This window comes from Pteropus medius, unplaced genomic scaffold, assembly GCF_902729225.1.
Source record: "Pteropus medius unplaced genomic scaffold, Ma_sr-lr_union100, whole genome shotgun sequence".
In the NCBI taxonomy this organism is placed as follows: Eukaryota; Metazoa; Chordata; class Mammalia; order Chiroptera; family Pteropodidae; genus Pteropus; species Pteropus medius.
In genome coordinates, this window is record NW_024349801.1 from 18,991,776 (window position 1) to 19,008,240 (window position 16,465).

General features: G+C 35.0%; 1 protein-coding gene across 7 annotated transcripts in view; it reads left to right on the forward strand.

The window, feature by feature from the left end:
• The window catches only part of WDR72 (WD repeat domain 72), a 201,282-nt gene that overhangs the window by 47,703 nt on the left and 137,114 nt on the right, over positions 1-16,465 (forward strand). For 6 of the 7 annotated variants that reach the window (XM_039888997.1, XM_039888993.1, XM_039888996.1 and 3 more), the window contains 3 exons: positions 1,359-1,604; positions 3,862-4,082; positions 5,899-6,094. In XM_039888997.1, coding sequence (XP_039744931.1) covers positions 1,359-1,604; positions 3,862-4,082; positions 5,899-6,094 — 663 coding nt within the window. The remainder of the gene's footprint in view (positions 1-1,358; positions 1,605-3,861; positions 4,083-5,898; positions 6,095-16,465) is intronic. The other variant, XM_039888999.1, reaches the window with a different exon arrangement.

Here is a 16,465-nt window from a genome sequence, read left to right on the forward strand (position 1 = left end):
AATGAATGCTGACAACAGTATTATAGGGTAGGCTGATGCACCATACTCATGTTTTTGAATTTGTCATGTCTATATGCTCTACCAATTTTTTCTCAATCAATTTTTCTGTTGTTACTATTATAGCTGCTTGGAACAGCAAGCACAGATATAAATTTGGGAAGTAAGTTCAACAGTTTGAATGATTAGACGATTTAATGTTTGCTTATTTTAATTTTTCTTAGAATTAAAAACTGAAATAATCAGAGTAAACATTACTGTGGAGAACTTTCAAACTCCTGAGACTATGTATTCCAAATTGAGGAACCCGTCTTATTCTTTTCCCTTTATTCCAAAGTCAGTGTATCACCTCCGTGAATCATTGTCTGGGGCACAGCAGAAACAAGGTTCTTAATACTTGTATTTCTAAGCACAAGTTTTCATTAGTTAACAATTTCACTAGTGTAACTTTTAGTGTCCCTGTCTCAAATGTTTTCAAAATGATTTATTGAGACCTAGATTCATAAAAAATGGGTCAAGAAATAGACTTAGAGCTTGGTATGGTACGTGGAAAAGTTTCTTACAAGTCAATTTTAAGGGTTAAAAAATGTACCATGCCCACTGCTGAGCCTACCTGATGGCGGCTCTAGGATTTCTCACGTCCGTTGTACTTCCAGCAGCAGAATTAAACATCTAGTCAACCTTCTTTATCGTTAGAACCATAGATTTATGGCAGCTCTTCGTGCTACTCTAAGGTTCGGGTTGAAGTTTACACAGTCACTGTGGCAAGATCATAGAGGTCCTTTCATAGAGACGTAGGTTGACTTTAACTTCTCTTTGCTCCTGGATGCCAAGCCTCTCTCACTTCCTGAGCCTACTTGAGGCCCAGTTCAAATACTTTGGTGGTCAGCTATATAAAATGGCAAGTAGTGCTCTTGGTAGCCCTAGATAGGGCTGCTTGGGCTATGGTATGATTTTGAGATATTCCCATCCTTGACATTTAGAGAATAAATTTCTTTCATTTACCTCACACAACTAGAAGACCCCCGATTTTCCTTCTTAACATTGCTAAGGCAAGTAGAGAACTCATGAGATTGGTCCACTATTTTACATCACTGCAAGAATTTCCCATTTCTTTTCAGTTGACCTCAGTCTAAAATGAATGCACTAATACACATCTGTCCTTGAAGGACAGATAACCAATAAAGTTGCATTTCAATTGAAGACAGTGGATAGCAAGAGAACTTTTCTGCCTGTATCCCATTATTAGGATGGCAAAAGAACCTCTATGTACCCCCAAGGGATTGTGCCTTGATAATATTTTCCATATCTATGATGACTATATAAATCAAATTTTTCCTTTTTGTGTGTTTTTCTTTTAGAAATACCAATAACTACTACCTGGACCCTTCAAGATAATTTCGATAAGCATCATATCATGTCACAAAATATTATTGACTACTTCAGTGGGTTTAAAGATGGAGCTGGAACTGCAGTAGTCACTTCATCAGAGTATGTTCCAAGTCTGGATAAACTAGTATGTGGCTGTGAAGATGGGACAATTTTCATTACACAGGCTTTGAATGCTGCCAAAGCAGGTCTTCTAGAAGGCGGTTCTTTATTAAAAGGTCATTAAATTTTATTCAACACTATATATTTAATTTATTTAAATTTCAACTTTAAAAATCTATACTAAGAAGGTTGCCAAAGCTTAAAAAATATTGCTGGCATTTACTAATAAATTTATACATGTTTTAATGTTAAAGTAAAACATATATACTTTTTAAAAAGTCAAACAGAAGGTTATACAATGAGAAATATGTTTCTCTCCCTTCTTAACCTTCCTAGTTCTTCACTAAAGGCAACTGCGAATAAGTTTCTTTATACCCTTCTCAAATTTTTCTATGCATATATGAGCATATACCAACATAATGGTATACATTCCTTTAATTAGTTTATATAAATAAAAACATATTCTACATACTTTGTCAAAATGTCCTTAAACAAACCTTAATACAGTATTTTAGAGCATATTAGTTATGAGCTCATTTTATATGGTTAATAATCAAATTTTGATTTTTTTAAATACCTAATTAATGGCTATTTAACTTTTTCTAGTCTTTGGCTACTGAGACAATGCAGAATTAACTACCTTTGCACATATATGAGTATGTATCTATAATATTATCAGAATTACTGGGTCAACATTTGTATATATTTTTAATTTTGAAAATATATCTAAAAATGTTCTCTAAAGAATATGAATCATGTGCGTCTACTAAAAGAACATGAATACATGTGTGTCTACTAAAAGCCAAATACCTTTTCCCTAAACCTTAGCCAAATTTAGATGTCATTAAACTTTTTAATCTTTGCCAATCTGGAGAAAAGTGTATCTTTCTATTTTAATTTTTTATTTCTTTGTTAATGAAACATAAATATGTTCTTATACATCTTTGTGCATTGCAACAACGAATATCTGTCAAATAAAGACTGTTACCCAGTAAATTGTCTTATGTAAAGGAAGGAGATGTAGGAGTTGATTGAGATTTGGATATATGTAAATAAATTCATATCCCATTTTTTATTGTACCCATCCTACTTGACTACAAGGTCCTTAAGAGTAAAGACCAAATCTCGATTTAAAAAAAACTTGTTACATTGCCTACTATTGTATTGTGCTTACTTTGGCAACTTAATAAATGTTAGTAACTGGCCATTCAGTGATTGACTGAAATAGAATAAATAGCAATGAACCGAGGAGAGGTAATGTACTGCTATACAGTTCAATGGCTGCTGTTAAAAGTGAAAAAGCGTTAAGACCTTAGCATTTTTTGCCAAGGCTGATTCTCTTATCCAGAAAACAATCAGAAACTTCCATTTGACTTGAAGGATCTGAATTAATATTCATCTTGGTTTGCTTAGGGGATATCAAGTGAGGATGTGCCTTATAGAAATAACTAGTGATTATTTAACAGAAGTAATAATGACTCCTTGGGACTCATTATTAATTTCAATAAAGAGAGTTTGTGGTCTGTGGTCCTTCCCAAGTTTTTTTAGGTTGAAGGAAGAAGCAGTGTGGAAACTGGGTGTCACTAGCCCTGTGTTCTAGTACAGCTGTAGTATGAAATACCCATTTTCCTACCAAGTGCCAATACTAAGAAATTATGGACATTACCTTATTTATTTCACACAACTGTCTTGTGTGAAGTAAGTGCTATTATTATGCCAACTTTTCAGATACAGTACCTGTGGCTTAGAAGGAAAAAGCAAGTTACCCATGGTGACACATGTAGTGAGTGATAGACCCAGAAAAACAAAGCAAGATTTGTTTAACAACAAAGCTGTGCTCTTACACATGCTGTGCTTTTTCATGCTTGATTCAACTCACTTAACCTCTCTGAGCCTCAGATACTTTATCTGTAAAGTTTAGGTAATCTCTAATATCTTCGAAAGCAAAAATCTGTGAAACTTTGCTTTTCTTTTATACTAAATTAGTTGTGCTAATTTAAAGGTCAGCAGTAGTGTTCTGAAAGATTATTTTTGTAGAGGCAAAATGTTCAAAATTGTTCACTCTTTTAGAACAGCATTTGCTATTTCATGGCACTGTTATTGGTAACTTGCTAACATCCTTAAATAGTAGATTTTGAACAACCAATGTTAGTTCTGGATCAAAAGTGTGCTCTGGCTTATGAGTAGTCACTTGCCTTTTGTGATGGTCCAAGGGTTGTTTATTAGTTTTCTTAGCCAACTGCTTACCTTTAATTATATGTTGTTGTTGTTGTTGTTGTTGTTTTTACATTAAAAGTTCATAAAAGACAATCCCAGGACTATTTCTTGAACAAAAATAACTTTTGTATTATCTGATGCTTGGTTGTTTTCCAGATTCCCTTCCTCAAAAAGTTCTCAAAGGCCATCACCAAAGCGTTATTTCATTACTTTACCCACATGGTCTCTCTTCAAAATTAGACCAAAGTTGGCTGGTGTCTGGAGACCAGGACTCATGTGTCATCTTGTGGAATATCTTTACTGAAGAAATTTTGCATAAATTCTTTTTGGAAGCTGGTCCAGTAACAAGTCTTTTGATGTCACCAGAGAACTTCAGAGTGAGTTAAGACAAACAGTAAAACATATATGAATTTTAAAGTTATTTAACATTACAGCTAGATGGTTTTTATGCATTCCTTTCTAATCTTTTTACATGCATTTTGTTATTATTACAGTTTATACAATTTGGTTCTAAAGAAGTGGTTTTGTCAATTCTTGGCTTTCTGAAAGCCGGTTAATTCTCTTTACGCAGTTATATTCTTTTTTTTCCCCCAGTTCTATAGCTTAATTTTTAACAGAATTATCTTTTCATTTTTAATAAAAGTATAAAAGTAACAGACAGTTTAAAACCATTCAAATGTAAAGGAATCTACAAATTAAAAATCAACCTTTGCCTTTAATAATGTACTTTTATAATAATATTGATAGTTATATTGCCTTTTTCTTAAATGTTGATTTTTCTCCTTTCATTTATTTAACAAATAATAAGCTTTACGAAATTTATGAGCATCTACTTTGTGCTGAGCAAAAGGAAATAATTTCAAGTATAATTTTCTCATGTAAATGTCAACATAAATTCCATAGAGCTGATATATATTTGTCTAAATATGAACAACCAACTTTTGAGTTTCCTGAATTTTTAAGTTAGTTGATTGGTTTATAAAAATTATTTCTCCATGGTAATATTTAAAAAACCAGCTCCATAGTAAACTCAGAGAAAACTAACACTGTATTTTTGTAGCAAGACATAATAAAAGCAATATTTCACCAATATAAACAATTTAAAAAACTGTGAAATAAAGTTATGTGACTTGAAAAAAAACTTCCATGTGGCGATTTGGGATAACCTGCGATTTTTTTCCTCAGAATTTCTGTGATTTCCTTAAAAAAGATTTAGGAAGAATAACTTGCTCTCTAATCCCCACAGAAAGTGATGGGCACTGGGAGGTTCTCAAGGCATCCCAACTGATGCTTTAAACACAGCAGCTGAAACTCTGGCTAGTTGCCTTAGTGACAATAGGAACATCCATACAGCAAAGTAATTAGAAAAGAAACAGAGAAGGTAGAAGAACCACTACCTGCTCCCCTCCTTCCTGCACCCCATCCCACTCCATCCCCATTCATGGGCTGACTATTACATGGCTCTCAGGGTGAGGCACAGAGTTGCCCTATCAGCTCCCTTCAGATTAACCTCAGCGGCAGCCATCATGGATGGTCTTTGTCCTAAACTGTGTTCAAGGTAACCACATGCTGACTTTTTAAAAAGTATCTTAAGAATCTTTGTCCCATGAGCTTATTTTTGGTCCTTATGTCTTTGAGACTATACATTCATTGGGAACTATCTAATGTTTACCTCATTTAGATTGTGTCTACACTGAGTTTCCTGTTTGGATTAGAATCTGTATAGTTCTGGGAACAGCACCAAATTACATTTTGAGGCTTTAAGTGGAAAATACCAGTTCATGATACCCTTGGGCCTAAGCCTGTGTCTACAAATAGCTTCTTTTTGTGGCAGCAAATTAGTTTTGGGGTTTATTTTATTCAGCGTTATTTCCGATGTCTGCCTCACTGCCTGAATTTGCTGAGTGATGGTCAAGTACTTCCATTTATCTTATAAGTAGATCTGGCCTGGAATTCTTTTTACTCACATCTCTTGACCTTCCTAATAGGTTGTTGGTTTTAAAATCTACTCAGTGTTTAAAGCTCCTATGTAGAGTGTTATGTGGAGAGGTGCAGAAATGTCATTTTGTAAATGGGGCTTAACGAAAATTTTATGTTACTAGGGAGAAAATCTAATTTAATTTTGAAGAAAGTATTTGACTGTTTACTTAACAAATATTTTTGTTTTGTTTTGTTTTGTTTTGTTTTCCATAGCTAAGATGTAATCAGGTCGTCTGCTGTGTATGCAGTGATCATTCCGTGGCTCTCCTTCACCTTGAGGAGAAGAGGTACCTCTTTTGTGCCCGGAAACACCTGTTTCCTGTGAGGAGGATAAAATGGCACCCAGCTGAGAATTTTTTAATTGTTGGATGTGCAGATGACTCTGTTTACATCTGGGAGATTGAAACTGGTAAATCGAAATTTTACCTCTTTTCATCCTTTATATATTTATGCATCAGAGCATTTGGCTGGGTGGAGAATTCCAGAGAATATGTGGATGACCTAACTTGCGTTAACTTTTGCTTGAGCTGCATTTAATGGCTTCACTTGAAGGTTGGTGTGGAAAATAAAACACAACAGCCTAAGTCAGATACTGACCAAATGATGATTAGCTGACAGGGCAGTGCACAGAAATGAGCCGGATATTTCTGGAAGCTATAAATAAAAACATAAGTTATCTACTTTAATTATTAACAAGAAAGAAATTTAGTGTCCTACGAGTCTCAAATTATCATTAAATTTTGCCTTCTTCAGCATGCTCACCATCTCGGCAACATTTTGAGTTAATTGATGATCAGTAATAATGGAATATAATTAATTACAAAACCTTAAAAAGTTGAGTCAGGGAATCTGAAAATTGAGTGACTTAATTGAACTTTTGATATTGTAGAGAATGTATAGTTTGAACTTTAAAGTTTTTAAGAAACTTTTGATATATAACTTCAGATTGAGAGTAACACATTTCAGGCAAATGCTGGGAACATATCAAATATGGTGAGGTAATTAATGAATGAGTCAGGAGAGTGCACTGGAGAGTACATTTCACTGAAACCATTGCATGATTTTTATTGATTAATCATTGGTGGTTTTATGTTGGCTGTTATTAACAGACTGGATAGTTTATAATATTATAGTTTATAGCCATACTTCCCCAAAATAATTGCTATTTTCTTTACATTTGACTTTCATGCGTTAATGATAGTGGCTAATGTACTGGTGTATAGCAAGTATACAACATAATCTGCCTTACATGTCTACCTTGCTTTATAGCTTTGACAGGCTTTTGTGATCGTTTTCCTATTAGATCGTCATAGCTTCTAGGATAGGAAGGAAAGGTATTATTCTCCATTTTATTGGTGAGGAATTTGTAGCTCTGATTTGTAATGTGCAAGATTGCACAGCCAACAAGTAGTAAACAAATATGAGGGTCCTCATGGTTCTTTGCAAGATACATACAAAATTAGGAGAGTTTTAGAATTCTTAAGTGATCTATCAACCTGAATAACAGTTAAATATAATGGATAAAATAAGCCTGGCTTGCCTCTGGGCCTGCTAAGGAAGAGCCGTATGACCTTGGGCAAATATTTGGCTTTTCCACATGTCAATTTCCTCATCTGTGTAATGGGAGTAATAGTGCTGCCTTTCTGTTAGGATTAAATGGACTAATACCTATAGTGCTTAAAACAGTAGCAATAGATGCTAAGCCCTTAGTAATAGTTAACTATTATTATTATCTTTATCACTACCATCATCAAAGAATGCAGCAAAATCTTGACTTTTGCTTGTGAAATGTGAGTCTATCAAACATGTGCAGTTATAAATGTGTACAATTGCATTGTTTTCAGTTGTGAATATTTGCTAATCGAATGTATTTTTCCTAGAAAATAGAATCCAGCAAGAATACAGAGATATCTGGGCACTCACAAGTGTTAATGATTCTACTGCCCCATTATAATACCATTTAGGGTATGAGGCTTTTTTTTAAAATGTATTTTTTGATGAGGTGAGTAGTAAAGAAGGGAAGCCAAACCGCTGTTACTTCTTGAGACCACGTTTATTCCCACATTGTATTTTAATTTTATTATTTTTTATACTCCAAAAATACATAATCAAACATTGTAGAACATTTGAAAAATAGAGAAATGTAAAGAAAAACAAATAATCTCCCCTCCCAAATAAAACTGCTATGAACATTTTGATCTATTTCTGTCAGATATCTTTCTATGTGAATAAAAAGATGTCTATATTGTGTTTCAGTCACTATCCTGGCAGGAAACTGAATTCAACCCAGGTGGGTCGCATGAAGACACTTTAATGAAGGGACTATTAACAAATGTGTGGGTAGGGATTAGGGAACAGACAAGGAATGGATAGTGAGGCCCCCAACACCCAGACACCGGCAGTATCAGGAAGCTCTTACAACATCCAGGGCTGAAGTGACAAGCAGAGAAAATACTGTTACTAGAACCCAGTGAGAGCCGAAGCCAAGGAGGAGCAGTTACTCCTTAAAGTCATGGGAGAGAATCAGCTCCCACCAGAGATGCAGGACAGAGAGACAGAGAGTTGGAAATTCTCTTTTCTCTCCTCCCTGTGCAGTCATTTCCATTAGCTGACTTCAAGTCACAAGAGAAGGATGTTCAGTTCTAGGCATCAGCCAGGGGCACAGAGCAGGACACAAAAAGGGTAAGGAAAGAATGGAATAAGTTGTTAAATGGACAAAAATCAGCATAGTGACCATTAGGGACACACCATACTTTAACTCAGGAATCTCCTATTGGTTATTTATGTTGTTTTCTATTAAAAACAAAAGCTTTAGAATTGCTATATCAAATAATAAGGACATGTTTCTTGCCAAATTAACTTATGGAATATTTGTTCCAAGTGAGATTGGAGGCTGTTGATCTCTTGGTTATCTACATTAATAGTTAGTAAACAACCTTAACTCAACCTAAGATGGAGGTTATAATTAGTGAAAGATACTACTAACAATTTGTATCAATTTCTTCACATTTGTGATGTGCCTCTTCACTTTTTCAAAGCATCCTCCCATTGATGACCTCATTTGAGCTCCACAGTGCTCTGTGGAGGTGGCTGGCAGCCTCCTTTCCTCACCCCATTCATTCCTTTTAAGTAAGTTCATGTTACTCCTTTTAGTCTTGTATAAGCTTTGTTTTGGGTTCCCATCAAACTGCAATTCCAAGTTTGCTTAAAATTTAATGATCTACTTTTTCTTTCACAAGCTAGATTTCAGCTAGCTGAGGTGCTTCCATCATATTTATTGTACTTGATTTCTGTTTCATCCTTTTCCTATAGAGGTAGGAAACTTCAGGGTCAGGAAGCTTTTCCAGTTATACTTTCATAAAGTTAGAGTTAAAAATACCAGCTAAGACAAAAACGATTAGTTTGAAAAAAGATCCATGAGGCTATAGAATGTGCTCATTCACTGATGTGACTGGCGCATGAATAGGTGAATGCACGAATGAATGAAATAACCCAAATATTCTTGGGCTTCAGTTGATTGAGTACAAATGAGTTCATTTTAACATTGGCCAATTGTGATGGCTCTTAAATGATGGCTGCTCAACTGTGGACATATTCTTAGCCTTCTCCTCCAATTGTCCCCTAGAGTTTCTAGAGTTCAAAGAGGGTATCTCACCTCCTCAGGTACAAGTCTGTATCTTTTCTACTCTAGCCAGTTTTGTCTGGGCCTTTAACTTTGCTAAAAGGTTCGAACTTACTTCCGTGTATGAACAGACCTATTTTTTGCTCCTTTTCTTCAGCACTCTGTCTCCTCTAAATATAAATAAATTGACACTAGTGCATTTATCACATCTTTCAGCACTTGAGCAAATGCAGAACTCAGAGAGAGAAAATAGGAGGTGTCAGTGGGAAAAAGATTTGGGAAAAGGGGCCTAGAAAAAAAGGCAGAGGAAGGTTGGGGGAACGGAGTGTAGGTCAGTCCTTGTACTACCATCCCCCAGGTGTGGAAGATGGGATATAAGACTTTAGTTTTTCACTGTCACTTTATAACAGCCTATTCCTTCTTTATTCATAAGTCTCTTTGGTAGAATGTGCAAACATATTCTAGAGCCATGTGCCCCCATGCCCATTTTATCTTGAAATAGTAAGAGTTATTTTCTGTGATGGGTGAGCTTCAGGATCATAGATGGGCATGTCATATCATAGAAGAGGTAAAAACCAAAGGAGAGAAATACTTATGTCATAGTGAGGGTCCTCAGCTTCTGGATAAAAATATAGTGCTGGCGAGTTGAGAGTGATGAGGATATCTAGTTTTGCTTATTGGTTTGCCGAATGTCCCATGATGTTTAGGCCTGATTAAGAAGTGAAAAAAATTGGAGATGTCATTTTGATTAATCTTTGAGTTCCCACAGTGTGTTTGGCACTGACATCTGTGGGCAGCTTTGTTGCCTTCATTGCTGTGAGACACAATCAGGATAATGTAGAGCTGATTTTTTCCCCTAAAATACACACCGGAAATAACTCTCAAATCTGAGCACATTGTTCTTTTTAAAAATTGAATTTAAATGATTCAGAGGACTTTTCTATTCACAGTAATGGATTTACATAGCAAAAAACTTGTGTAATCAGTTTCTTGTGTGTTATTAATATAACATTATTATTGAAGGCCTTCTGTTAAGCTTATAGAATATGATGAAATATGCCATATTAAGCAGCTGTATTTTTTTGTGGGAAAATAAAACCTTACTTCCTTGAAAATAAAACACTTCTTGATAAGGTAGGTCAGAAACACTTTTTTGTAAAGTGCTGGATAGTAAACATTTCAACTTTGTGGGCCATGTGATTTCTATTGCAACTACTGAACTCTGCCCTGTAGCACAAGAGAAGCCATAGACAATACATAAAGACGTGAGTGAGGCTGTGTTCCAATAAAACTTTATTTACGAAAGCAGCCATAGTTTATAGACCTCTAAGAATGATGATAGTTCTTTTTAAAGATCAGTATTTTCATAATACCTAATTCTAAAGCAGTTTACAACTTTTAATTCATTATACTACACTGACTCTATATCTTTATACCATTTTTACTAGTGAAAAAATGAAACACAGATTGAGTCTCAAGGTCCCCAGGCTAAGTGTTGTGTTGGGTACCTGAACTAAAATATATATTTCTTTGATTCCAGTGTGTTCTCTGTACCATACAATAGGAACACCTCTTGCAAATGGAGGTCAGCTTTTTGAGACTGTCAAACAGGGAATTAGATAAGAAAAGCTCTGAGAATAAAAGAAAGGGCTATCAGGAAACCTACTACATGCTCTCCTGAAGGAGAGGATCTCTGGCTATCTCTCAGAGCTTGGCTCTCAATTTACACACAGTTCTAACAGCTCTGGTCATCTGTTTTGTCAGATGACAGATTGGAAACAGCAAATTGCAAGTGGGGAGACTGTTAGTGGCAGGCACTCTGATAGCAGAAACGACAGCTGATGGGAAGGGAAGAGAGGCAAAACTATGTATCCCTGCTCAAAGCTATCTTTCCTGTGCTCATGGGAAGACAATAACCAAAAAAAACGCTGACATTTTTTCCCCTATTCAGGAATCTCTTATATATGACTGCATAGGCTATGAGCAGCTTTCGGTCCGCTTCCCATGATGCCTACTGGAGAGCTGGGCTTTCTTCTCAGGCATTTCTGATTTCAGGAGGTATATTTAAGTGTATCAGTTATATCCAGGGTGGATTCCAGACCGGAGGAAATCTCAGAAACGGCCCAAGGCCTGGTGTTCAAGGGGACTAAAGTCTTTGGCCAACTAGTAGGTAGAACTTAGGGTGCATGTGCATCTATTTTTATTCATGTCTTCCTGTTCTGCTCAGGTAATGTGAGCTGCGTGACCATGAGCAGGAAGCTTTACTCCTGCAGCATGGCCTGAGGACCCAGCCTCTATTCACAGTATGGTTTCTGTGGGAAAACATTCTGAGTTTTAAAACAACCATCTTATAAACAGACTATTGGAACAAAGCCTATGCATATGAAATTGAGGAAGTAAGGAAGAAGATAATACATTTTAGAGTTATTTTCACCACAGGTGTTAAATTTTCTCTCTTTTAATTTCTTTTTCTTAGTGAGATTTGTAGCAGTTAGCTAGGAAATTACTCAATCTACTATGATGCTATATAAATGAAATATTTGGTCTTCCGTGGTTTCAGAATACAGTCTTAAAAAGAAAAAAATAAAACCATTAAGAAAGGTAAGATAAGGCTTGTCAACTAGTAGCTAATAGGCCGTATTTTAAGAAAATAACCAATGTTTAATTTTCTACTATGGATATGAGTTTGTTTTAATTAGAGCAAGGGATGTAGATATGTGTAGGACACAGTTTTTTAGAAATATGCTGTCATATTTTTTCCCAAAGAATAGAATCATGTGGTTAAATTCTTACTTTGCCACACCAGAATAATCACACGAGGTCACTACATGGACAAGTGATTTTCCAGTCCACACATTTTACTTGGTTGCCTTCTTTTATAAAATATAGTGTGTAAAATAAAAATTTTAAAATTCCACTAGTTACCAACTATACCATTCTGAGGGACAGTTTTGCTTGGTTTTCTCATCAAGGTCACTCCTTTGTAGATGTAGGAGGAAAATGATATTGTGTCAACTGCCTTGTCAGCATGACCAGGGTATGACTTTCATTATATGCATGTTAAAGGTAGGTTTTGGGTATGCAGCATCTGAAAGGTAATAGTCTCTCCAGTATGTCATTTTCTCAAAGCTACGTTATTTTCTCGTAGTAGATTACAGATGGAACCCTCTTGGGATGATCGTTTTTAGAAAAGAAAAATAGGATACATTAAAGCAGAGGGTAAAATTTTCCTAAATCACCTTTTCTAAGTTCTTGTCTTCTTTATTATAATGATTCCCGATGTTATTACTCAACATGTATTTTTAGTTTACTGCCATTTTTTGATTCTTTATTTCTTCAAACTTGGCAAATGTCAACAGATTCCAGCAGTGGCTTGTTCTTGGCTTGTCCTTTGCCCGCCCAGTGCCTCCATATTGTGTGTGTATGTGCAAAACAAAAGAAAAATAAATAATTGGGCCTTTATAAAAAAACTTTTGTACATCAAAAGACATTGTTAAGAATGTGAAAAGACAGAATGGGGAAAGTTATTTGCAAATCATATATATGAGAAGGGTTTAATATACAGAATATATAAAGAGCTCTTACAATACAACAAAAAGACAAGCAACCCAATTTTAAAAAGGACAAAGGACTTAAAAAGATATTTTTTCAAAGAAGATATGCAAGTGGCCAGCAAGCACACAAAAAAATCATCAACATCATTAGCCATGAGGGAAATGCAAATCAAAATCACAATGCGACACCACTTCACATTCACTAGGATGCTCATAATTAAAAAATAAAAAAAGGAAAATAAGTTTTACCAAGAATGCAGAGAAATAAGAACCATATTATATTGCCAGCGATACTATAAAATGGCACAGCCACTGCAGAAAACAGTTTGGCAGTTCCTCAAAAGTTAAAACAATTACCGAATGAACCAGCAATTCTACTTCTAGGTATAGATCCAGAGAAATGAAAACATATTCCCACACAGAAACATGCATATGAATGTTCATAGTAGCATTACCCATAATATCCCAAAGGTAGAAACAATTCAAATGTCCATCAGTGGATGAATGCATATGTAAGTTGTAGTACATACACACAATGCAATTTTATTCTACTCTACAGGTGAGATGAAGCACTGATACATGCTACAACTTGGAGGACACTTGAAAATAGTACACTAAGTGAAAAAAAAAACAGACACAAAAGATCACATATTGTATGGTTCTATATATGAAATATCCAGAATAAGCAAATCCATAGAGCTATCTGGAAAGCAGAATAGTGGTTGAAAGGAGATGAGGGGAGGGCAGAATGGGGTGCAACTGTTCTTCGGGGGTGAAGAAAAGTTTTGAAACTAGAGAGTTGGTGGTTGCACAACATTGTGAATGCACTAAATGCCACTGAATTTTACACTTACAAATGGTCATTGTACATTATGTTGATTCCACCTCAATAAAAAGAAAACAGTGTAAAGAAAACATTTTTAAAAAGCAATAGAATTCTAACACTTGTTGATAATAGTCCTTATTAACAGTTGGTATATGTCCAGTGTTTTTTCCTTGTACATATTAATCTATCTAGAGACATGCTTATGTTTATTTTTATATTGTGAAAGTCTTTTGTAAGGGTTATCCAATTATTAGCTCATATTTTCATTATTAATGTAACACTCTGGAGGTATAATGGTGGAGTTAGAAGGCCATTTCCTTTCACCGGTTCTGCAATCCACAAGTCCCTTTTTAAGAGTTTGTGAATCCTAGATAAAATTAAGTATTTCTGTCTATTTGGAATGTAGGGAACAATTTACAGTGGTACTAACAATACCTGTGACTTTGTCATCAGTGCACATCACAGATATTTTCATATCACATTAGAGTTGTCACTAGTATCTTCAAATATATTTATCACTGTCATAAACTTTTAGTAAGTATATATACTTACACACTGGCTCTTATTATTTAATACATTAATAAAGAAGCATGGAAGTTTGGTTTCTAAATATTTTGATGATTGTATTTCAGTAAAATTGATATCCTTTATGATCCTATGTATTTTATTAGCAATGTTTTAAATCAGTATTGTGAAAAAGAGTTCATTGGTTTCCCCAAATTGCACTTTTTCGTGGCATGGAAAAAGTTAAGAACTCCTGTTAGTCTAAGATGTTTAATGCGGTATACATAGAAATTACTCACTGGTGGTACAGTTGGGTAGTACAGGTCGATATTTGCCTTCTTTTAATACCAGCACAAAAATACCATAATAAGTTTAACCATATTTTAAACCAACATTGCATTGCTGAAGAGAGGCATATAAGCCTCGTTCTATAATTTTTAAAGTTCAATGTAAATTCTTTGTAGACACCTTAATATGTGTGTGTATGTATATATACTTACACGTGAACACATTCTCCCACCACCACCAGAGTAGTCTTCTGTAATTCCATCTAGTGAACATGAACTTCTCCAATTTGGTGAAACTATATAAATGCTAATTTGATTTTATGATTTTACAAATTTTTCAAAGAGGAAGTCCCAAGGATATAGAAAAATTCAAGAAAAAAAAAAAAAGATCTGCACAGGGGTAGTTTCTGCTGGGCTTTTTAAAATCCAGATGTCACATTGAAAGCCTATTAACAAAAGAAGCACAAGTAATTTTCTTTTCCTAAGTCTGGATTTGCTTCTTTCTCAATCCTTATTAGTTTAAATATTTGAACAATTACCTACATTTTATTACAGAACTATATATGAACGTGGTTCTATATTATTTTTAGATATTCTTGATTTTTAAAATTCTATATTATATGATTAATTTTTGCTTGTTAAAATACACACACAGAGGTATGTGTGTATGTGATGAGCTATTCAACTCCACCTTTTATAAAAATCTAGCACCTTTAATATATGTTAGGTGTGTTATTGTGGATTTCTAAGATGTCTTTGGAACATTGTGTATGTTCAGAAACATGCAAAAATCAGTATAATCTCATTCTAATGACACAAATAAATATTCTCAGCTTTAAAATTACGTTCATTAATTAATCTGCACCCTTCACTGCCTTTATTGTTTCCCTTGTAAGTTGCTGTCTTCCTGGGTTTTTCTGAAGTAAGGAAAAGACTTGGCTATAATGAGTTTTAGCTGATTCCCGCTTTTGGATAGAGGGCTGGATGGGTATGTTTGTTACCTATCTGCATTTCATGTTCTCAGAGGCTTATTCTACAGCAACAGAAGGAGGAACACATCAGGTTGGCTGCTCTCTGGCTCCTTCTTAGCTTAGCCCCTTCTGTGAGCATTTTATATGGACACTTGGAACATCAGTGGGTTTCACAGCTGCCATGTTTGGTGAAATAAACCCAAAGGAGCCATCTGCCCCTCCCCACGCTGCCTCCTTTTAATTCCCTAGCAACTTCCCAGTAGCCAGCTGCCACAGAAACCATTGGAAAAGCAAGACTCAGTGGACTGTAATGATTGTTATTCTCTGGGAAAGTAGATTCTCTGATTTGGCTGAGAGATAAAGAATATCGAATGCACTTGATTTTTCTGAGTGTATCAATAATATCCAACTTGTTCCATTAACTTACTTGCTAGGATTTGATGGGAAAGGTCTTTTGTGTTTCTAATGATGAATCAGGTGAAAACAAATCTGAAGGTCAAGTCCTTGGCTTGGGAGCTGTGAGCAGAGAATTTGACTGTGGGAATATTGTCAAATTTTATCTTGTATGCTACAAAAAATGTTGGTTGCTAATCTCAGCCTTGTCAAAAAGTGGATTGGCTCACTATTTTCCTCCATCCTTTTCACATTCAAGTGCAAGCAGATTCCATTCTACTCTAGGCCCTTGTGCTAAGAATAAGAAGACAAGGGCTTTGTTTCAGCCACTTGGAAGCATCAAGTACCAGAAACTCCACTGAGGGACACAGGGTATCATCTTATAGATAGTTCATTATTTGAGCAGATACTAAGTTACTTTCGTAAATTTAGTTAAGTGAATTGTACTTTATTTTGATAGATCAAAATTGAGAATATTTATGGGTTGAGATTCCAGAAAAAGAACAAATAAAAAGATTTGACAATTTACTTTTAATCCAATAGTTACACTGAAGGTTAACCTTCGTTAGTTATCACACTTTTTTTCAGAAGCATCAACTATAAGTCTAGTTTGAAAATCACAA